The sequence below is a fragment of the Nyctereutes procyonoides genome, unplaced genomic scaffold (genome assembly GCF_905146905.1).
Source record: "Nyctereutes procyonoides isolate TBG_1078 unplaced genomic scaffold, NYPRO_anot_genome, whole genome shotgun sequence".
Lineage (NCBI taxonomy): Eukaryota > Metazoa > Chordata > Mammalia > Carnivora > Canidae > Nyctereutes > Nyctereutes procyonoides.
In genome coordinates this window covers 24,840,461-24,865,238 of record NW_026575146.1, presented here as the reverse complement: position 1 = coordinate 24,865,238, position 24,778 = coordinate 24,840,461, and the positions used below count along the sequence as shown (strand labels likewise).

The window sequence follows — 24,778 nt, the reverse complement described above, 5'->3', positions numbered from 1 at the left end:
TTAGGTTTCTTTCTGAACCTCAACTATTTAAGTTTTCTCAACTTGAATACTCAAACTACTCGAATGAGCTAATGCACATTTAAATCAGGAAAAGGAATCACATCCTTTCATGTTTCTGTCCCCATCTATCCTCAGAAAAAAGCTGACCCTTGGACCAACTGCTCATGATTTGGAGAAATAAATGGAACTCTACCGGTGGGAGACTGCAATCAGATGAATTATAACACAGATGTGGTAAGCAAGAGACTACACAACTAAATGTAACTTAACCTCCAAAAGTTTTAAGCAGTATTTCCCAACTGCAGAGTGTTTAAGTAGAAATAGGAGACTTGGGATCCCTGGGTGGCACAGCGGTTTGGCGCCTGCCTTTGGCCCAGCGCACGATCCTGGAGACCCAGGATCGAATCCCACATCGGGCTCCCGGTGCATGGAGCCTGCTTCTCCCTCTGCCTGTGTCTCTGCCTCTCTCTCTCTCTCTCTCTCTGTGACTATCATAAGTAAATAATAATAATAAAAAAAGAAATAGGAGACCTTTGTTAGCAAACTTCCAGAACAGGAAGAAGCATCGCTGAACCCAAAGTCTTGTGGAGGGTAGGGACTTGCTTTTTTAGGTTATCTCTGATTCACGTGCCAGATGTGGAACCCACCTTCTTCTACAGCGCTCCACCAATATCTATTCCCCCCCACCCTTTTTAAAAAGATTTTTAATTTATTTATTCATGAGAGGCACACAGAGAGAGAGGCAGAGACACAGGCAGAGGGAGAAGCAGGCTCCATGCAGGGAGCCCCGCGTGGGATTCGATCCCAGATCCCAGGATCACGTCCCGGGCTGAAGGTGGTGCGAAACCGCTGAGCCACCCGGGGATCCCTCCACCAATATTTATTAAACGAATTCTTTTGTATCGAAATGTCACAAGGATCCTAATACTGCCAATGAAAGGTAAGATCTAAGAAGAGGGCGCTGCACCCTTTGCCCTCCCCCAGGATACTCTTGTACTCTGGGTTCAGGTGAAGAGTGGGAACTGAGCAAACTCAGGAGCAACGTCAAGCTGTAGGGTGTAGGGTGTGAAGAAGTTGCTTTGGTGCCATTTTGACTCCTTCCTCTCTGCTTATCTGAATCCCCCCGGCTACTAGATTATAATGCACGGCCCCGCCCTGAACACTCTCTTCTTTTTCTGCTTTTTCCTGCGCACATTCGTGCACGGTAGCTGCCTGCAACCTGCCCCCCCCCCAACTCGCCCCCATACAGCTCGCCATTGAATTTGAGAATTCCGGAAAAAAAAAAAAAAGACTTATTTTCTATCCCCCAAAGTCATCTCTCAACGATGTTTCTGCAGTGCATGAGGACTTTAATCCCAACCCCAAATGAGACGGGGAGGGAGTCCCTCACGCCCTCCCGGGCTGGCCTTTCACCTCCAGCAGTCAGGCTGCGGAGACGGGTGTCCACGTCTCCCTCCCAGGTGAGGGCCTGAGGGATTGCGCAGGGGGGCGGTACCGAGCGAGGCAGCCCCGGGCCCCGGTTCCTCGAACCCCCTCCTCGGGGCCTGCGGAGCGCGAGGACGCGGAGGGAGGGCGGCCGCCGGCGCGCGTCCAGGCCATCCCGCAGCAGGCGCCCGCCGCCCCGCGCCGCAGCCCCGCCCCGCCCCGCCCCGCGCCACGCACGCCTTATGTAAGCGCCCGAGGCCCCGCCCCCGCCGGGCCCCGCCCCCGCCGGGCCCCGCCCCCGCCGGGCCCCGCCCCCGCCGGCCCGGCTCGGGCTCCGGCTCTGCCGGCGCAGGGGGCGGAGAGAAGCCGCAGCTGCAACTTCGCCTGGCGGTTCGGAGCCCAGCGTCGGCTCAGCCGCGGACCCGGCCGCCGCCGCCGCCGCCGCCTCCTCCCCGGCCCGGGCCTCTCAGCCCCGCGGGCTCGGCCATGGCAGCCGCCGCCGCCGCCGCGGCGAATCCGGCCCCTGCGCTCCCCTCCCGGCGCTGAGCGGCCGTTGCCCGGCTTGTCCCCCGCCCTCCCGCTCCGGCCGCGGCCGCGGGCTCCGCGCAAGTTTCCGCCGCCGAAGCAGCAGCGGGCGAAGGAAGGCGGGGGAGGACGGACGCGGGGAGTCGTGCGCCCCCGGCCGCCCCGGCCGCTATGTGGGGGCGCCTCCTGGCCCCGGAGGCCGGCGGCCGGGACAGCCCCGGCGGAGCCCGCAGCCTCCCTGCGGGTGAGTAACGGGACCGCCCCGGCGGGCGTGGGCGCCGCGGCCTCCCCCCCCCCACACCCCACCCGGGGGCCTCGGGACCCGCCGCCGCCCGCCCCCGCCCCCCCCCGGGGCCTCTGGACCCGCCGCCGCCCGCCCCCCGCCCCCCCCCCCCGGCCTCCCCGGCCGCCTCCCCGGGCCCCGCGGGCTGACATCTGGCGCCGCCCGCCCCGCCCGCCCCGCCGCGCGCGGCCCCGCGTCCCGCCCTCCCGGCTCCCCGGGCCGCGGCCCCCGCGCCCCGACCGCAGCCTGGCCCGGGCCTCCGCCGGCCGCGCTTTGTTGTCCGGCCTCCTCCCTCCCCCCGTGGGCCGTGCGGCCGACGTGGATGGCGGGGCTCGCGGGGGCCCGGGCGGGGAGGCGGCGGCGGCGGCGGCCCGGGAGGCCCGGGGTCGGCTGCGCCCACGCCCGCAGCTGCTGCCGGGGCGCGGGGGGCGGGAGGAGGCCCGGGGGGCGCCGTGCCCTTCCCGGGGGAGCCCGGGGACTCGAGCCCCGCGGGGAGAGCGGGTCACCCCCTGCAGCCCGCCCCGGCGTCCGCGGAGGACACGTGCGGCGGGAGCCCGACCGCCCCGGGCGGGGGGGGGGCCGGGGTCGCGCGTTCCCTGTGCGCGGGGAGCGGCGCATCCCACAGCCACGTCCCGCTCGCATCTGCCCCCGAGGTGTGTAGCAGCCACCAAATTAGGGTAAATAGCCCCCACCCCGCCGCCGCCCCAGTTCGGGATTTTTTTTTTTTTTTTAAATAAGGGTTGGGTTGGCCTGTGACAAGTTACTTGACACTGACGGTACCTCCAGGCCCTTTGGATCTTGAGCCCTTCTCGAGAAGCAGAAAGTTATATAGGCCTTTTATCTGGGGGAAAAAAATTGCCATAAATACGGACCCCAAATTTTTCCTACAATTTTAGGTGGTTCTGGACCCCCTAAGTAACCTTGTTCCGCAAAATGTTTGAGTTCCACTTTACCCTGACATTTTTGTAGACATTACAAGCTATTTGCAAGAACAACAACAGAAAAAAAGTAGAAGCAGTATTCGGAAGTGTGATTTTTTTTTTCTTTTTTCTTTTTGCTAGTACTTCCTGCTATTTGAAATTTATCAGGCTCAGTTACTATTAACATTTCAAATAAGGTAATTAGGTTACAGTCTAGAAATTTGCGATGTGGTTTTTCTTTTTCTTTTTTTTAGGCATGTATAATTTCACCAGTTATTGGGGGGATGTAATTGACAAGTAGAAATTGTATGTAGGGGATCCCTGGGTGGCGCAGCGGTTTGGCGCCTGCCTTTGGCCCAGGGAGCGATCCTGGAGACCCGGGATCGAATCCCACATCGGGCTCCCGGTGCATGGAGCCTGCTTCTCCCTCTGCCTGTGTCTCTGCCTCTCTCTCTCTCTCTCTCTCTCTCTGTGACTATCATAAATATAAAATTAAAAATAAAAATAAAAAAATAAATTGTACGTATATTTCATGTGTACAACTTGATGTTGATATATTTCAGGTGTACAGCTTGATATATATATGTGTATATATATATATATATATATATATAGTGAAATGATCTCCGCAATCAGGTTAGCTAATATCCATCGCCTCATAGAGTTACCATATGTTTGTGTGAGTGGGAAGAACGCTTAAGATCTACTCTCGGCAGATTTCAGGCATATAGTACAGTATTGTTGACTGTAGTGGTCTGTACTGTCCTCTTAAATGGAGACATGTAAATTTTAAAATCCAGAGTTAGATTTAAAATATTTCTTTTAAATTTGGCCCTGCAGCACTTTTAGAAATAATGGAATTTAATGTAGGCATGAATTTTTTTAAGATTTTTTTAATTTATTTATGATAGTCACACACACACAGAGAGAGAGGCAGAGACACAGGCAGAGGGAGAAGCAGGCCCCATGCACCGGGAGCCCGACGGTGGGATTCGATCCTGGGTCTCCAGGATCGCGCCCTGGGCTAAAGGCAGGCGCTAAACCGCTGCGCCACCCAGGGATCCCTGTAGGCATGAATTAAAAAATAATGTGAGTGGGAATTATTTCCGCTAAGATGTATATTACTTGTCCTAAGAAGGGAAGACCCCGGTTAAGAGGTTTCTGATGCTTACTGAGTATTTGAGATCCTGCAATCAAAGTAACTTCAGTAAGTGAGAAGACACTTCATTATCCCTAGGGGTTGGAGGGAGTGGTTTCAATTTACCTGTACGTGTCAAAAGCCATCTGTAATATCTTTGTAACCTAACCTCTTAAAATAGATTTGTAATAATATGTTTGGAGCTATAATATCACCCGATCATTGTGTCCATTCTTCCATTGTTTTCCATGAGGAAGAAAAACATCACAGTGCTTAGAAGTTACTGAAGGAAGGACTTTGAGGTTGTATTGCAGCCTCTGTACCTTCACTGTAGCAAAGATTATAGTAGGAAATACTTTATAAACAGTCCCCAAGTTGGAGGAATTTGGACAGGATATCTTTACAAAGCATATATTTTGCTTCAGTTTTGACAGTGATAAACCATTGGTAAGTCAGGACATGCCTTTCCAATAATTTTTTTTTTCATCTCTATGCTGAGTAGATTACTTTTAGTAATAGTGATGTAATTATTTGAGAGGGAAAGAGACAGAGACAGCGAGAGAGCACATGTGGGGAGGAGATGGAGAAGCAGGGTCTCTGCTGAGCCGGGAGCCCGACTCCTGGACTGATCCCAGGACCCTGGGACCATGACTTGAGCTGAAGGCAGCTGCTCAGCCAACTGAGCCACCCAGGCACCCCCATGAGCGAATAAGTATTTAAAATTTAAAATTCTTTTTTTTTAAGATTTTATTTATTTATTCATATATATGTATGTATGTATATATATATATATATAGAGAGAGAGAGAGAGAGAGAGAGGGAGAGGGGCAGGCAGAGACAGAGACACAGGCAGAGGGAGAAGCAGGCTCCATGCCAGGAGCCCGATGTGGGACTTGATCCTGGGTCTCCAGGATCGCACCTTCGGCCAAAGGCAGGCGCCAAACCTCTGAGCCACCCAGGGATCCCCTAAAATTATTTAGTTTTATGAAGTTATCCCATAGATGAAAAACTTAAGTGTAGTTTCTCTTACAACTGGGCAGATGGTGAAGGTCAAGACAATGACCTCTGTTGATTTATATGGGGATTTATTTTCCTTTTAGAGAATTTGAAAATTTATGTTTGAAATAATGTTCAGTATATCTTTTGAGTGATTTTAGAGCTTTTCTGAAAACAAAGACTGTCTTCTGATTGAATTTATCAGCAATTATTTTTGGTCCTGAGGGCCAGTGTGAAGACCAGGGATAAGTAAATAATTTCTAGTATTGAAATGAGTTTATTTCAATATGTGGGTTAATTCTAGGTATCCTAAAACTGATTTGTTTATACAAATGTGTAACTAGACTAAGGAGAAAATGAAAGGTATAGAATCAACTGAAAATTCTGAAGGGAACTTTTTTAAGTAATGGCAGTAAAAACAAAAAGTAAGAACTAGTGTGGTTTGGAAAATACTGAACTTTTGACCTTTGCTTTAGGATTTAATTTTGTTTTGATACCTACAGTTTTTCAGCTGCATAGAGTAACTTTATGAATGTAAATAAGATGAATATATTCTTCTTTCATACAAAGAAGAAGCAAAAGCCCTCCTCCCCCTTTTTCTGTTGGCAAGTATGGTTAAAAAGCTAATTATAAATAAAACAAGTGGTATTTTGATTGAGGGATTTGAGAATACCCTACTATTCAAAATGTATAATAGTTTCAAAGCTGGTTGAAGGATGGATACATTTCCCTTAGATTGTTTTGTTTTGTTTTTTAGAGAGGGAGGGGCAGAGAGAGAAGGAGGGAGGGAATCTTAAGCAGGCTCCACGCCCTGCACAGAGCCTGACTTTGGGGTTTGACCTCACAACCTTGAGATCATGACCTGAGCTGAAATCAATAGTTGGACGCTTAACTGGCTGGGCCACCCAAGCACCTCTATTTCCCTTAGGTTTTAAAAATCTAGTATGTTATAGTGATATTTTGAGTACTTATACCTAGTTATACTGAACTTGATTCATTTTATAAATCATGCTTTAAAAATATTAATGTATTCAACCCTTATATGGGGGTAGGATATGATACTTTTAAAGTAAGCTAAAGTAATAGAAAAGATAAGATCTGAAAAAATGTCATTTGTTTAGTGCCTTGAGCTTGAACTCTACCCTTCCTAGTTGGTGTTTTGCTTTAAGATGTTTAGTGATGTCATAATGATAGAGGTGGTAACTGGTATGATTACTTCAGATACTAAGGTTTTCTGCTGTGGTTCTGAATTAGATGGGTCTAAAAATACTGTGGTAACAATGAAACATAACTCTTTCACCTAAACTCAGTTGGACATGTTCTATTATAATAGGCATTGGGAGGTGAGGGGTGAATCTCAACTTTAGTGATGACTTCTGTGAAATGAACGTGATTAGTAATTGGAATTTGATCACTTCTTGGCTTGAATGAAGCTGGGTAATTAATCTAAGGCCAGGCAATAAATGGTGAGTTGACAACCACTATTGTCATGCTTGTGAATATTTCTGTATGTTGAGAACAGAAAGATTTTATAGTCAGGATTTTTCTGACTGGATGAAATGTTTGTATGTGTATTCTGAGAAAATGTTGAAGACATGGAGAGTCCTAGATAGTATTTTACTGAGTGATAGCTTAATTAGTGGGAACTAATGTGTAAAATGTGCATTAAAAAATGAACAATGTCATCATCTAGATAACTACCAAAGCTGCAATGAGATAGTAGTTAACTATTACTACTTTAAAGGTGTTCATGTTTTGCACTGTCAAAATAATATTTTGAAAAGTAAAATTTATCAAAAAGCATCTTTCATTTTAAGAGCTGGAATGGTCAACATAAAATGAACCTCAGATTGCTTTTCATACTAATATTTTACTTCCACTTTCTATTTTTCTTTAATTTAAAAAATCCATTGTTATTACTTAGCATAGTTGGCACATAATAAGTACTTGGTAAATGTTTGTGAGTCATTCTTTCAATAAATATTGTGTAGTAGGCTTTGTGCTAGCCCCTAGGGATGCATCACTGAACAAGAAAGATAAGATCCCAGCTCTAAGGGAGCTTACATTCTAGTGAGAAGGAAGCTATCTGTAAGTAAACTAACAACAAGACAATTCACCTGGTGAGTGCTATGAAAAAAGGAAAACTGGGTGAGATGGCCAAAGGTGGGTAGAGCTGCTTTGGATAAGCTGGTCAGGGAAGGCATTTCTGAGGAGATAATAATTGAGCTGAGGCCAGAATGATGAGGAGCCAGACTTGGGGGGTGGGTGGGTGGGTACAGAAACAGCTCTATGGTAGAAATGAGAAGTTTGAGGAATATCAAAAGCCAGTGAATCTGGAACATAGAGAACAGGGATGTGAGGGGAGGGAGGGCTGATAATGTAAGGCATTGTAAGAAGTTTGGATTCTATTCTTTGTGAGGGGAAGCTAACTATGAAAGGGGAGGAGAGATGGCTGTTCATTCACTTGGGAGTGTCTACTATGAGGCAGACACTGTTCTATGTGTTGGGGAAACAAAGTAGACATTCTCTGTCCTTGGTGTTTACAGCTCACTCCTGGCTGTTTTGTGGGGGGGAAGAAATTGTGGAGAGGCAGAGGAGAGAAGAGTAGTAGGGAAGCCAGTTAATAGGTTACTGCAGTAATTAAGTAACCCGTGATGGCTTTGATGATAGTGGTAAGATTGGATTTGGAGAGAGGAAAATGGGTTTGGAAAATACTTGAGAAAGGATTTACTGAGGGTTTGGAGATGGAAAAGCAGGGAAAGAGGAATCAAAGATGATGTCTTAGTTTCGGCTTTGGTAATTATAATGGATGGTGGTGCCATTTCCTGAGGCAGGGTAATGTGTCTAAAATTATTTACAGTAATTAATGAATGAAATTCTCTATTTTATTATGTTGAGAAAGCAAAAGACTACTAGTTTTTGATTACTTAAAATTCACTTTTGATTTACCTTCCCATCAACAGTGCACAAGGGTTCCCTTTTCTCCACATCCTTGCCAACATTTATTATTTGTCTTTTTGATAATAGCCATTCTAACGGGTATGAGGTGGTATTCATTGTGGTTTTGATTTTCATTTTCCTGATGATTGGTAATGTTGTTGAGTACCTTTCCTTATACCTGTTGGCCATTTGTGTGTCTTTTTTGAAAAATGCCTGTTCAGGTCCTCTGCTCATTTTAAAATCTGATTTTTTTTTTTTTTTGCTGTTGAGTTGTATAAGTTTATGAATTTTGTATATATTTTGGATATTAAGCCCTTATCAGAAGGGCATGGGGGGCGTGGTCAGTTAGGCATCTGACTCGATCTCAGCTCAGGTCTCAATCTCAAGGTCTTGAGTTCAAATCAAATATTACGTTGGGCTCTATGGTGGGTGTGGATCCTACTTTTAAAAAAACCCACCTCATCAGATAGATGATTTGGAAATACTTTTCCCGTTTCATAGGTTGCCTTTTCATTTTGTTGCTGTGCAGAACCTTTTTAGTTTGACGTAGTCCTGCTTATTTTTGCTTTTGTTGCCTTTGCTTTTGGTGTCAAATCCAAAAAAAAAAAAATACTGCCAAGACCAATGTCTAGGATCCCTCTGTTTTCTTCGAGGAGTTTTATGGTTTCAGGTATTATATGCAAGTTTTTAACCCATTTTGAGTTGATTTTTGCATACGGTATAAATGAAAGTCCAGTTTCATTTTTTTGCATGTGGCTGCCCAACACCATTTATTGAAGAGACTATCCTTCTCCCACTGTATATTCTTGCCTCCTTTGTAGTAAATTAATATGCCATATACATGTGAGTTTATTTCTGGGTCCTTTATCTGTTCCATTATGTGTTTGTTTTATGCCTGGCACTTTTAATTTTTTAACTTTAATTTTTAAAAGATTTATTTATTTGAGAGAGAAAAAACGAGTATGAGCAGGAGAGGAAGAGGGAGAGAATCTCAAGCAGCAGATTCCCTGCTGAGCTTGGAGCCTGATACAACCTGAAATGAAACCAAGAGTTGGACACTTTAACTGACTGCGCCACCCAGGCCCCATTTATGCCTGGCACTTTAAAAAAATAAATCTCTTTATATTCATTTAGTTATCACAACAATGCTATGAGATGGATATTCTAATTTGATTTCTCTTTTTACATATAAAGAAACTGAGCTACAGATTAAGTGACTTACTCAAGGTCTCACTGCTAATTAGAGGTGAGATAGAGCTTGAGTTGAGGCAGCACAGTCCATTCTTTACAATTAAGCTGTACTATTAACTCTACAATAAAAGAAAAAGAAAGAAAACCGAGGATGATTAGTCACTTACCCTAGAGACTGGTGGATGGCAGTGAAGAACATCAATATTGCTGTATTAAATTTCTTTCATTATAACTAGATTATTTCCAGTGTAGGTTGAGATTTTTCTGTTTGTAGGTGTATGGTTACTAATAATATAAATGCTTTTTTATGTTTTTAAATTTTTTGTGACTTTTTCTGTGGTTTTTTTTTTTTTGTTGTTGTTGTTGGGATTGTTTTCTCATTTGTTAGGAATTTTGGCCATCATCCCCTCAAACTATTTATGATTATTTTTTAGCTGCTTTGGAAAATATTTACTGATCTGTATATAGGTACTTAAATGCAAATTTACTCAAGGATAGTTAAAAATCTCCTGGATTTTAAAATAGACAACAACAGCCCCCCAAAACCCCTGATTAATCTTTCCTCTAAAGGGAAAAGTATTTTTTATATTTAATTATAAGGCTTCCAGAATTTTAATTTTATACTGTGAACATTTATTTGATACCTAGTGGCAATGATGACTATGTTTATTGAGGCCTGACTCTGCAGCTTTGTGCTAGAGACTTAAAAAAAAAAAAAAAACAAACCAAACAGACCAATGTCTTTCAGTTTCTTTCTTTGGTGAGGGAGAAGAAAGTCATACACATAATTTAGTAAATGCTGTTACGGAATTTTGAATGATACATTGGGAGAGCACAAAGTAGTAGTTATTTAATACCACTTGGAGGAATTAGAAGACAGAGCAAATTAATTCTGAACTGAGACTTAAGATAGAGAAGGAAAAGAGCTTGGGGTCATTAAAGGACCTGGTCTGTTTGGAGGCCGTGATTAGGAGGGTATGTGTGGCTAGAGAGTGTTCGCAGGGGAGCTGGAATGGGTGAGGTAGTGGTTGCAAGGGATTAGAAGATGTGGCTGTCAATTGGTGACGAACTTTGCCAAACTTAAATAGTTTGAGTTTTATTTAATATGCAGGAAGGAACCTACAGAGCTATATAAACAAGAGAATGACATAAATATATTTGATTCTGAGAAGGTAACTCTGGTAGGAGGGTGGAGGATGTCTTCGGTGGAGTTACTTAAGTCAGAGATTCTTGTAGCAGTCCAGCCAAAAGCCATGGTCTATGATGTTGCGCGTGGAGAGGAGAGATGTAATTCAGTTAGTATTTGCAAAATGGACTAAACAGTTTTACAGACTGATTGCTTGTAAGGGTTAAGGAAAAGGTTTTTTTTGTTGTTGTTGCGTTCCCTGGATTTATTTGTTTTTAACTTAGTCGTATATTGATTTCTGCTGATAGTAGAATTGGGGCAGTTGAGGGCCACTGTTGTACTTTGTACTTATTGACATTTCAGAAGTGTTGAAATGTGAGATATGTGCATCTTCTGCCCTACAAGAGTAAATGTGATTTGATATTTTCTGTTTTGTTCTATTTTATGTGAACCGGTTGGTCTCAATCCACTGATAACCTGCCTTTTGAGAAGCATTGCAGTTTGTATTCATGGTTTGTATTATATTCAGCTTTTTGTGTAAAAGCAAGTCTGCTTTGTTATTTTTATTCTGTCGTAGAGTTGTCATTTAAAAAATTCAGTAAGATTAGTTGTTACTCTTCTGAGTGCATTTACAGATACATAACATTGTGGAAGACTTACTGTTGTATGCATTTGTTTCCAACTTAAAAAAAAAAAAAAAAAAACGCTTCAGAAGGAAAATGTAATAGGTTGCCTCTTTACTTGATGCTAATCTTCTTGTATTTCCAGTATGAGAAATATGAGTAATTTTTAAATAAGTTATCTCTAGGCATTCAGTATTCTATTTAATAGAATTGAAGTTGGTGTTAAAAAATGTAACATTACTATTTTCCAAAGAGAAGTTCCATTGTACAGTATCTGATGTCTTTGCTGTTCTTACGGAAGTGCTTCTGTCTTTGTTCTAGAGAAAACTGATTTTACATTCAGTCATTCAGTTTCTTTAATATGATAGGACCTCCGTAGAGATAACTGAGACTTTAATTTTTTTTAAAGTCTATAGCACATCTCTAAAACTGGAGTAGTTCCCATTTTAGTAGCTAGTCTTATAACTATAGTGTGAGAAAATTTTCCTTATTATATATCTCCTAGTAAGCATATTTCATTTTCTAGTCCTTAACAGCTTTGTGATTCTGGATTGACTTGAATTGAGACAAGACATGTCATTCTCTGAATTAATTCAATCTAAATTAAAGATTAGAATGTTATTTTCTTCATGACATTTGTTAATTATCCTCTGTGTTCTAGGTATATAATATAAATAGCAGTTTTTAAAACAGGAAGTAGGACGGAAATTAGGGATGCCAATCCCCCATGCATTGAAAATCCATATAAATCTTGACTCTCCAAAAATGTAGCTACTAATAGCCTGCTGGGAAGCCATACATAAACAGTTGATTAACACAAGTTTTATATGTTATATGTATCCATATACTACATTTTTACAATAAAGCAAGCTACAGAAAAAATACTGTTAAAATCATAAAAGAAAATACAATATGGTACTATATTGATACTGTAAGTTTACATCATCTGTATACAAGATGGAACTGTCAGTATCTATATCAGTACTGTCTTAAATGATACAGAACATTGTAGATGTTATATATGTCTAATGCCAGACACCCAACATGAAAAGATAGCGTGAAAAAGAAATTCATATATATTTACAGGTATAACAATTCATGTATTTTTTTTTTTACAATTCATGTATTGACAATGAAGAAGCAGTAATATGATAGCTCAACAGTAGCCTAGTCTATACATTATAATGAATGAATAATTATAACATATTTATGGCATATAGTATTACAGTCATAGTCATAATACATTATTGGAAACTGTAGCTTTTTTTCTAAGAAAAAAAAAAACCCTTGTGTTGATAGACTGATACACAGTTTTCATTTACTAGAGAGAGAGGCATACTATAAGGGAATGTAATTCTTTGAAACCAAAGTTATAAAACAATGAAAAAATGAACACATTGTTAATTTTATATTAAATATTGCTCATTTTATGCCTATGTGAAGATAGGCTATCCACTACCATACAGGTTTTGCACAGGATGTTCTATATGGCAAATACTTAGGCAGTGATGATGATGGCACAGAAATGTCTCACACAGTTCTTGCAATACAATTACTAGATTTTCATGCAGACACACACATATACATAATCGGTAAGTTTATTAACTGGCATAATGATTATTTACTGTTCATTAAGTGGAAGTGGATCATCATAAAGGTCTTTATCCTTGTCTTCATGTTGATAGGCTGAGGAGGAGGAGAAAAAGGAGGGCTGGTCTTGGAAGTGGAAGGGCAAGCAGTAGAGGCAGGCACATTTAGTCTTAACTTTACATAAATACATCCTGATTTCTGACTTTCTGCTTTTTTATTTCTCAAAAAATATTACTGTGCAATACCAGTCATTCTTCCACCACGTGCTTTAGTTTTAGGGCTTGAATCATGGAATGGTCCACATTGTAAAAGAAGTCAAAGCAGTCTTGAGTAATCAGAACCCTTCTGCCATATTGTTTAATGTCAGTTTTCTGGTACTGCTTCTTCTGTGCCGTCTTTTTCATTGTCTGGCATTGGTTCAGAAGCTCTCCAGCAAGTTATTTTCTGTTAATTTCTCTGGAGAGGTGTTTGTTGGCTCTTGAATTTCTCCAAGATCCATATCTTGAAAGCCTTAATTTCCCACCTATTTTGCCATTTTCACAATCTCTTTCATGATTTCTTTGATTGGCTCTGTCATAAATTCTGGGAAATCATGCATGAGATCTTGACAGTTTCCTCCAGCAGGAATTTATTATTTTTGAGTTGATGGCTTTCATAGCTTTTCTGTAACAATGGCAGTATCTTCAGTGGGATAATCCTTCCAAACTTTGATGATGTTCTCTCTGCTGTGGTTCTGTTCCACAGCGTTTATAATCCTTTCCACAGGAAACCATGCAAAATGAATCTTAGAGGTCCTTACGACCTCTTGATCCAGAGGCTGAATTAGAGACGTTGTATTAGGGGCAAGTAAGCCAGTTTGATATCTTTGGTATTGAACTCATAAGGTTCTAGGTGATCAGGGACATTGTCCAATATCAAAAGCACTTTGAAAAGCAGTCCCTTGCTGGCAAGGCATTTCCTTACTTCGGGGACAAAGCATCAGTGGAACCAATCTAGAAAAAGGGTTCCTGTTCAGGCCTTCTTGTTATACAGCCAAAAGACTGGCTGCTGGTGGTTACTTACCTTTTTCATTCAAGGCTGGGGTTTAGCACCTTTATGGATAAGGACAATCCTGATCATACACCTGACTCCATTTGCAAAAAACAGCAAAGCTAGTCCCTTCCTGCATTCAATTTTGGTGCTCACTCCTCTTCCTTACTAATATCTTTCGTGGCAATTTCTTCCAGAATAGGGCACCTTTGTCTGCCTTGAAAACCTGTACAGGCAGATACCCTGTCTCATCAGTGATTTTCCTAAGGGTGCCTGGGAACTCATTTGCTGCCTCTTGGTGGGCAGAAGCTGTTTCTCCTATTATCTTGACATTTTTTAAGCCAAACTTCTTTCTAAAATTATCAGACCATCCTGTGCTGGCATTTAATTCTTCAGCTTTATATTCTTCACCTTCTTTTTGCTTGAAGTTCTTGTAGTGTAATGACTTCGGGTTTTCTCACATCATCCTAGTCTATAGGTATGCCAAAATGGCAATCTTGTACCCACATAGAAGCTTTATTTTCAATACAAGATGAAAAAGTATTTCACAGAAAGTTCAGGGTTTTTGCTCTTGCTGGTGTAGCTGCAGCAATGGTTTCACAAATTTCCTTTTCTTTTTTAACAATGATCTTTATGCTGGATTCATTTATTTAGAAATGGAAGGCAACTACAGATACAGACCTCAAACTGTAGTTCTTATCAGTCATTCATCTTTTTCTTTATAATGTCCTGACTTTTTTCTACTTCTTGGGAGCATTTCCAGCATCACTAGTGGCATTCTGTGTGGGTCCCATGGTGTTGCTGGAGGTTTATGTTATCGCACACAACGATGAAAAATAAGCAAGAACCACAAGAGGTTATTTTTTACTGTGATAACTAAAGTCCCAGAGATGCTTAGCATTCACGTGGCTTTTTTTTTTAATTTTTATTTATTTATGATAGTCACACACACACACAGAGAGAGAGAGGCAGAGACACAGGCAGAGGGAGAAGCAGGCTCCATGCACCAGGAGCCCGACGTGGGACTCGATCCTGGGTCTCCAGGATCATGCCCTGGGCCAAAGGCAGGCGCTAAATCGCTGTGCCACCCAGGGATCCCCTCACGTGGCTTTTCAAGTGGATAATAGCAACAAGAGGGGGCTACAAAATTGTAACAGTAGTACAGTATGTATGTACTAAAGTTAATTTTATGCAGTTATGATTTATTACTGTTATCTTTGAGTTTATTTACATTTCTCTTGACTTCAAGTGGTATGTACAGTGTGGAAATGTTTGTGTAAGTTTTGATAAATTGTAACTTTTTATAATAGATTTGTATATACTTTATGGTAGTAAATGGCAAGATAGGACTAGTACCTACATACATTCCATGCATTTGTGACAAATCTTTTTCTTAACTTTTTTGGTATTTCCAGCCACTTAGAGACTCCTAAATGTATATGGTTTTTAAAACTACTTATTTACCTCATACATCTATAAAACCAAAACAAATTTAATTTACAAATTACATGTAAGTAGAAATTCAAACTAGTATTAACATGCCTTAATGTGTTATTAAAACCAAACCTTTAACGTTAGAACTAATATTAGTAGAAAATAGCTTTAGGTCTGGTTTTATTAATCTGTTTATGAATTTTGATTTTTAATAATAATATAGAGATGTCTATTCCTAAAAGTGTGATAAAATGATTTAATTCATTTTATGGACAGGTTTATCATTTTGTGATCCTTATGCTTAAATCTAACAACTTTATTTTTTTCTAGAGTGCTAGAAGGCACTCCTAGTAGACAATTTCAATAGCATGTTTCACTATTCAATAAATCTGTTTTAAGGTAGCTATACAGATCATCTGTAATATGCTTTAATTTTTTAAGGATGTCGTTGAGACAGAAGCCCAAAATCTTGTGTAGAACTTAACTTCCACAAATAAAGTCTTCAGGCTCCAATTTGAGAATCACTGTGTTAGCCTTTAATAAAGATATGTGCTTCTGTAGCTTTTATATATAAAATTCAACAGATTTAAAATTGTTTTTTCAGATTGCTGTAACTTTTTTTTTTTAAAGATTTTATTTATTTGAGAGAGAGTACCTGCATGAACAGGAGGAGGGGCAGAGGGAGAGGGAGAGAGACAAGGTGATTCCCCACTGAGCTAGAGCCAGAGGTGGGCCAGATCGCAGGACCCATAGATTATGACCTGAGCTGAAGTCAGATTCCCAAATGACTAAGCCACCCAGGTGCCCCTCAGGTTACTATAATTTATGAACTAGTAATAAGTAGTTCACAGACTGGTACTTGTCCATGGGTGTACTTTCTGTGGTATTATAATGGATGATAATTTAAGAATGAAGTAAGAAAAGTAAAATGATGGATAAATCAGAAAAAGGCAAATAAAAATTAAGTGAAATCGACAAGATAAGTGAAAATAAAGACCAAGAGAACGTTGAAGAATGATGTTAGCCAAAAAATAAAGGGAAAATTGAGCTAAGGGTGAAGAAGATGCTACAGTGTTAATCTTTTATCAAAATAACTAAAGAAATAAAAGAAATATAAAATAACTTTAAATGTTAAATGATTAGGATACAGTAGAAAAGATTTATTTTCCATTAGCATATTCCAATTAAATTGTCATGCAGTATGATTCAATTAGACTTTCCCCGGGCCCCAATTCTCAACTGATGCCTCTTTGTGGAATCACAGATGACAGATGCCTACGTATCAAATATTCCAGAGCAGAGTGCTGATATTTCCAGACAGATAGATAGATTTGACATTTTAAATAAGACAGCAGTACATATTTCTGAGTTCAATACTTATCAACAAAATCAGAGTCCTTTAGCAGAGGAAGCTGCAAAATTAGCATTGTATTTTTAGGTGTATGGCATGTAAGTTTATTTGATGAATCTTAGATATTGTTGATCCAAATTATTTGGGACAAAATAACTTTTTTTTTAACCTTATGTGTAGTTTTTTTTTTCTAAGGTTAAAAAAAAAGGATCTGTTTTGTCTACTGATAGACATTATAAATGTGCTAATTCTTACCTATTTTCCTTTGTAGGCCCAGATTATTCTTCATCAGCATGGTTACCTGGTAATGAATCATTGTGGCAGGCCACAACTGTTACATCTAGCCATCGAAATAATCATATCAGGAGACATAGTATAACTTCTGACAGTGGTGACACTGGCATTGGAACTTCCTGTTCTGACAGCGTGGAAGGTGAGCTGAAATTCTTAGTGTTTAGACATGAGACTACCGAGAATGGTTGGGATTGAGAACATTCAAAGAATATGTTCTATTGTTCCAAAATATAAAGTAATGTTTGGAATATTTAATAATGTTCAATGTTGCCATTATATCAAATGAAATTGTCTCTGATCATATGAGTTTCCCCTCATTCACTTTTTCAACTATTTTGAGATAATTGTAAATTCACAGGCAATTTTTAAAATAGTGCAGAGATTCTATGCATCCTTTATTCAGTACCTCCCACCCCCACCCATGCTGATATCTTGCAAAACTGCAGGCCAGTATTACAGGATATTTATACTGATACGGTCAAAATACAGAATGTTTCTGTCACCACAGTATGCACCTCATGTTGCTCCCTCTCCCCCTACCACCCTTAACTCATGGAAACCTCTGAATCTATTCTCCATTTTTATAATTTTGTCATTTCAAGAATGCTATATAAGTGGAATCATATAGTATATAACCCTTTAATCCTGGCTTTTTTCTTTGACAGTTCATCCAGGTTGTTGCACATATCAATAGTTCATTTCTTTTATTCCTAATTAGTATTCAGCAGTGGTGGTATTAGGTAGACCATATTTTGCTTAAGAATTTTCCCACTGAAAAACATCTGATTTGTTTTTAGTATTGACTATTGGGAATAAAGCTGCTATAACCATTCATATACAGGTTTTGGTATGAACATCTGTCTTTGTTTCTCTGTGTAAATGTCCAGCAATTCAGTTGTTGGTTGTTCATCATTTTGTATGCTTAGTTTTTAAAGAAATTGTCACACTATTTTTCAGAGAGATTATTCCATTTCAGTCAGCAAAGGAAATGGATCATTGTAAGTGATCTAGTTTTTTCTTTATTCTTAGCATTTGTGGTTTTTAAAATTCTAGCCTTTCTGATAGGAATGTGGTGATACTTCATTGTAGTTTTAGTTTTCATTTCCTTAAAGATTAATAATATTGACCATTTCTTTACGTGCTTATTTTCCATCTGTTATATTCAGTGATATATTTCTATATGTCTGTTTTAATCAGAATCTTTTTTTTTTACTGTTGAATTTTGAGAGTTCTTTATAAATGTTAGATATTAATCTTTTCTTGGCCTTGTGGTTTGCAAATATATTCTATTCTGTAGCTTGTCATAATAGTGTCTTTTGCAAAGCAAAAGTTTTAAAGTTTGCTTAAGTTTAGTGTGTAATTTTGAGTATAGTTTTCCATTATATGGATTGTGCTTTTGGGGTCAAGTCTCAAAACTCTGCATAGTCCCAGATTTTGAAGATTTTCTTTTGTTTTTTTCCTTAAAGTTTTATCTTTTTTTTTTCCATTAATTCCATGATCCATTTTTAGTTAATCTTTTATAAAGCAAGTGTGTTTGGTATCCCCAAGACCACTCTTCAGCTCAGTTGATTTGCTAGAAGGAATCCCACAACTGCGAAAAGCTGTCATACTAAAGGTTATGGTTTGTTACAGCTAACGAATACAGAGTTTAATCAGCAATAGAAAAAGAAGCAAGGAGCAGGGTCCAGAAGACACTAGACCCAACCATTTGTGTGGAGTTGTGTGGACAGTGTTTAATTCTCCCAGCAGTGATTTGTGAAACCATATACAGAGTACTGTTAACCAGGCAAAGTCACCCAAGCCTTGGGTCCAGGATTTTTATTGTGGGTTGGTTATGTTGGCATGGTTGACTCCTTGGTGGATGATCTTAGTTGCTAGCCCTTGAGAGATCAACCTGATAACACATGGCTCCTACTATAAATCACATTATTAGCATAGACTATATGAAATGACCCAAGGTACCCAGGTAAACAAAGACAGTCTTATTAGGCAGGATATTCCAAGGGTTTAGGAGCCATAGGTAAGGGCTAAACCTTTCTTGGAATGTGCAGGATATTGAAACTCTGACATTTCTGATTCTGACTTAATCCTTTTTGCACAGTGTGAGGCTAAGATTGAAGTTCATTTTCTTTGCCTAATAAATCTTGAATGAAGTATCCTGGGATCTTGAATGAATATTCCCATTTCATTCTTTTTCAAAACTGTTTTAACTGTTTTCATTCTTTTGCTTTTATATATGTTTTATTTATTTATTTATTTATTTATTTATTTATTTATTTATTTATTATGATAGTCACACACACACGGGGGGGGGGGAGGGAGAGAGAGAGAGAGAGAGAGAGAGAGAGGCAGAATACAGGCAGAGGGAGAAGCAGGCTCCATGCACCGGGAGCCCGACGTGGGATTCGATCCGGGGTCTCCAGGATCGCGCCCTGGGCCAAAGGCAGGCGCTAAACTGCTGCGCCACCCAGGGATCCCTATATATAAGTTTTATTTATTTATTTATTTATTTATTTATTTATTTATTTATTTATTTATTTATTTTTAAATATTTTATTTTTTTTAAGATTTTTTTTTAATTTTTTTTATTTTTTTTTATTTATGATAGTCACACACACACAGAGAGAGAGAGAGAGAGAGAGAGGCAGAGACATAGGCAGAGGGAGAAGCAGGCTCCATGCACCGGGAGCCCGACGTGGGATTCGATCCTGGGTCTCCAGGATCGCGCCCTGGGCCAAAGGCAGGCGCCAAACCGCTGCGCCACCCAGGGATCCCTATATATAAGTTTAATAGTTTTGTCTTATCTGCCAAAAAATCTAGCTGGAAATTTTATAGATATTGTGTTATCCATATATCAGCTTGGGGAGAATTGATGTGTTTATTACTCTCTTGAGTTTTCTAGTCCATTTAACATGGTATAGTTCTTCATTTATTTAGATTTTAATTTTATTCACCAGTATTGGACATGTTTTGTTAAAATTACACCTAGTTCTTTTTTTTTTTTTTTGAATGATTGTAAATGGCATTGTATTTCCAGTTTTGGCATCAATATGTTGTTACATAGAGATACACAATCGATTTCTGTTGTGTTTATCTCGTGACATTGCTGGACTCTTTAGTTCCAGCAGGTTTTTTGGGTAGATTTCTTGGGATTTTCTCTATAGATAATCATGTCATCAGTAAATAGGGATGTTTTTCCTTTCTAATCTGTATGCCTTTTGTTTTCTTTTCTTCACTTATTGTAGTCACCAGACTATCCAGAACAGTGTTGAAGATGAGTAGTGGGAGTGGACATCATTGTCTTTTTCCTGATCTTACAGATAAAGTGCTTAGTCTTCCATTGTTATGTAGATGTATGACAACTGTTGTAGATTTTTTTTATAGATTCCATTTATCAATTTGAGGAAGTTTCCCTCTAGTCCTACTTTGCTGAGACTTCTTAAAGTAATGAATGGGTGTTCGATTTTGCGGATGCTTTTTCTGTATCACTTGATAAATGATACTTTGTTTTTTAAGATTTTATTTATTCATGAGAGAGACAGAGAGGCAGAGACATAGGCAGAGGGAGAGGCAGGCTCCCTGTGGGAAGTTTGATGCAGGACTCATTCCCAGGACCCTGGGACTACAACCTGAGCCAAAGGCAGATGCTCAACCACTGAACCACCTAGGCGCCCTGATAAATGATATCCTTCATTAGCTTGTTGATATGGTGGCAGATTCCACTGCTTGATTTTTCAAATATTGAGTAAGCTTTCTACACCTGGGATAATTCCATGTGGTCATAAGTGTAGAATTTTTATATATTGCTGAATTTTATTAATATTTTGTTAAGGAATTTTTCTGTGTATCTATAAGGGAATATTGGTCTATAGTTATCTTTTGAGGGGGACTATCTTGTCCTGTTTTGATGTCAGTATAATACTAGCTTTATAAAATGAATTGGAAAGAATTCTCTCCTGTTTTCTGGAAGAGACTGTATAGAGTGATGTTAATTCTTTAGATATTTGGTAGAATTCTTTTTTTTTTTTTTTAATCTACGATAGTCACAGAGAGAGAGAGAGAGAGGCAGAGGGAGAAGCAGGCTCCATGCACCGGGAGCCCGACGTGGGATTCCTGGGCCTCCAGGATCACGCCCTGGGCCAAAGGCAGGCGCCAAACCGCTGCGCCACCCAGGGATCCCTTTGGTAGAATTCTTTAGTGAAACCATCTGGCCCTAGAGATTTCTTTTTTCATGGTTTTAAAGTCATGAATTCATTTTCCTTAATAATTATAGGGTTATTCAGATTATGTCTCTAATTGGATGAATTGTGGCATTCCTCTCCTCCTCCCCCCAGAAGTCTGAGTTGTCAAATTTATGTGTATAGAGTTGTTCATAGCATTTTCTTATTATTTCTTGATGTCTGCTGCCTCTCTAAGTGAGACACCTTGTACCATTTTTGGTATTGGTAATTTTTGTCATCTTTCCTTTTTTATTTTTTAGTTTTGGTAGCAGTTTGTCAATTTATTGACCTTTTCAGAAGATCAATTCTTTGTATAATTCATTTTCTCTTTTTTCTGCTTTCATTTTCTGTGATTTCTCTATTTCTCTCTTTTTGCTTTAGGTTTATTTTGCTCTTTTTTCTAAGTTCTTAAGATGGGTGATTAGTGATTTGAAACTTTCCTTTAAGATCTATGCATTTGGTGCTATAAATTTTTCTGAGCAATGTTTTCATTGTTTCATTTTCATTCCCACAAATTTGGTATTTTGTGTTTTCATTTAGTTCCTTGTGTTTTCTTAAACCTTGAGACTTCTTTGACCTCAGGGTTATTTAATAGTATGTTGTTTAGTTTTGAAGTGTTTGGCATTTTTCTGTTATCTTTCTGTTAACTAATTTCAAATTTGATTCTCTTGTGGTCCGAAATACTGTGATTTCAATTCTAAATTTTTTGACATTTCTTTTAGGTCTCAGCATATGGTTTATTTGCTACATGTTTTGTGGGTATTGAAGATGTGTATTTTGCTGTTGTTGGGTCAATTAGATCCTGTTAGTTGATAATGTTTTTGAGTTTTTCTGTATCTTTGATTTTCTATCTAGTTCAGTTGTTGAGCAATTTTTATTTTTAATTTTTTAAAAAATAATTTATTTATTTATTTGAGAGAGAAACAGAGATAGCAAGAGCATGAGCGGGGAGGAAAGAGAGAAGCAGGCTCCCTGCTCGTCAGATGCTTTTTCTGTATCACTTGATAAATGATACTGTTTTTTTTTTTTTAAGATTTTATTTATTCATGAGAGAGACAGAGAGGCAGAGACATATAGGCAGAGGGAGATCCTAGGACCCTGGGATCATGACCTGAGTCGAAGGCAGATGCTTACTTAGCTGACTGAGCCATACATGTGACCCAAGAGCAATTTTTTTTAAAGTCTCAACTGTAATTGTGGATTCGTGTGTTTCTTTCTTTCTTTCTTTCTTTCTTTCTTTCTTTCTTTCTTTCTTTCTTTCTTTCTTTCTTTTTTTTTTTTTAAAGTTTGTGTTACATATATTTAGTTCTAGTGCTTGGTGCATACACATTTAGGCTTAATATGTATTCTTGGTGGATTGGCTCTTTTATTGTTACATCTTTGATAATTTTCTTGTCCTGAAGTCTACTTTATCTGCTATTTATACAGCTACTCTAGCTTTCCTTTGATTGTTTAAATGGTAAATGTTTACTATTCTTTTTGCTTTCAAACTATCATTATATTTGAAGTAAGTTGCTTAGAACAGCATATGGTTGAATCATGATTTTTTTTAAAATTTTATTTATTCATGAGCGAGAGAGAGAGAGAGAGAGAGAGAGAGAGAGAGAGAGAGAGAGGCAGAGACAGGCAAGGGAGAAGAAGCAGGCTCCATGCAGGGAGCCTGATGTGGGACTTGATCCCGGGGCCCCAGGATCACATCCTGGGCTGATGGCGGCGCTAAACCGCTGAGCCACCCGGGCTGCCCCTGAATCATGATTTTTAATTCATCCTGCTAGTCTCTCTTTTTTGATTGTTATATTTAGACCATTTGGATTTAATGTGATTATTGATTTCCTGATACTTAAGTTCTCTGTCCTCTTTGTTTCTGTTTTCATTTTCCTGCTTTCCTCTGGGTTACTGGGACATTTTTAGAATTTTACTTGGATTTATCTACAGTATTTTTATTTCTATTTTTTTATTTTTATTTTTTTCAAGTATTTATTTATTTATTCATGAGAGACACAGAGAAGCAGAGACACAGGCAGAAGGAGAAGCAGGCTCTATGCAGGGAGCCCAATGAAGGACTGGATCCTGAGACTCTGGGATCACGCCCTGAGCCTAAGGCAGATGCTCAACCACTGAGCCACCTGGGCTGTCCTCTATAGTATTTTTAAATATATCGCTTTTATAGCTCTTCTAGTGGTTGCTCTAGTTATATAAGTATATATGTTGCATAAATAATTTATTTTAACAGGTTGGAGTATAGGATCCTTTACCATCCTCTCCTTAAAATAAAATTGTTTCAAGTATTATCTCTATATATATTTGTAACTGTATCAGATAGCGTTAGAATTTTTACTTCTACAATCAGACAATTTAGGAAACTCCTCAAGAGGAGACACAACCTATTTTTGCTTTCTGCATTCTTTTTTTTTTTTTTTTTAAGGATATATCTACTCAGGACAAATTATCTGAGTCTCTTTTCAACTGAGAATATCTTGATTTCCCCTTGATTCCTGAAGGATAATTTTGTTATCATTTCTAGTTTGACAGTTTTTTTCCCCCTAGTACTTGAAAAGTAATATGTCACTTCTTTCTGTCATCCATGGTTTCTAATGATAAATCTCTTGTTTTTCTCTGGCTACTCTGAAGATTTTTTCTTTGCCTTCAGTTTTTAGAAATTAAGTATCACAGTTCATTGGGTGGATTTCTTTGGACTTTTCTTATTTGTGATTCATATAGCCTCTTGAAACCATGAACATCTTGTCATATCTAGGAAGTTTCCAACCATTATTTTCTTTGAATTCTTGAGCCTTTCCCTCTTTCCTTCCAGGGCTCTGATGGCACAAGTCATAAATCTTTTGTTATTGTCCTACAGGCCTCTGATGCTCTCTTGCTTTTTTTTTTTACTCTCTCTCCTCTATTTCTTGTTTGTTGTTTAGACTGGGTAATTTTTATTGTTTTGTCTACTAGGTCACTTGATTTTTGATCTGCTCCGTTCTAATGTTGAGCCCTTCCACTGAGCTGCTTAGTTCTAATATTATATTTTTCAGTTCTAAAATTTTTATTTTACTTTTACTTTATGTGTTCCATTTCTTTGCTGTTGCTTTGTTTTGCCATTTTGTTTTAGGCATGCTTGTATTGTTTATCAAGGGAATTTTATGATGATTATTTTAAAATCCTTGCCAGAGAATTCTAACAATTGTTATCTTGGTGTTGGCATCTATTTTTTTAATTATTTTATTTATTTATTTATGATAGTCATACAGAGAGAGAGAGAGAGAGAGAGAGAGAGAGAGAGAGGCAGAGACACAGGCAGAGGGTGAAGCAGGCTCCATGCACCGGGAGCCCGACGTGGGATTCGATCCCGGGTCTCCAGGATCGCGCCCTGGGCCAAAGGCAGGCGCCAAACCGCTGCGCCACCCAGGGATCCCATCTATTTTTTTTTAATTCTTTTTGGGAACTTACTAATTTTTTGTATGACAAATTATCTTCAACTGTAATTTTGGAATATTTTGTACAGTTATGAGATTCTAGATTTAATTTATTTACTACATAGCATATTGTCATTTATAATTTTATTACATTTTATAAATGTAAGCTATATATGGTTAAATATAAAATTATTATAAACACATAGTAAAACATTATATGTTTAAACCTTTTTTATTAGCTGGCTTTGTAAGAGACTGTTCTGACATGTGAAATGGGGAG

The 24,778-nt window shown here is 39.3% G+C and overlaps 1 protein-coding gene across 4 annotated transcripts in view; it reads left to right on the top strand.

Annotated features, from left to right (window-relative positions):
* The first annotated feature begins 205 nt into the window (after window positions 1-205).
* The window catches only part of CEP85L (centrosomal protein 85 like), a 176,919-nt gene continuing 152,346 nt past the window's right edge, over window positions 206-24,778 (top strand). For 2 of the 4 annotated variants that reach the window (XR_008662582.1, XM_055311340.1), the window contains exons 1-2: window positions 1,890-2,194; window positions 16,843-17,004. Coding sequence is in view for 2 of the 4 variants with exons in the window: in XM_055311340.1 (XP_055167315.1) it covers window positions 2,122-2,194; window positions 16,843-17,004 (235 nt within the window). In the remaining 2 variants the exon portion in view is untranslated. Of the gene's footprint in view, window positions 235-1,888; window positions 2,195-16,842; window positions 17,005-24,778 lie in introns of those variants that run through there. The other 2 variants (XM_055311341.1, XM_055311342.1) reach the window with 2 other exon arrangements.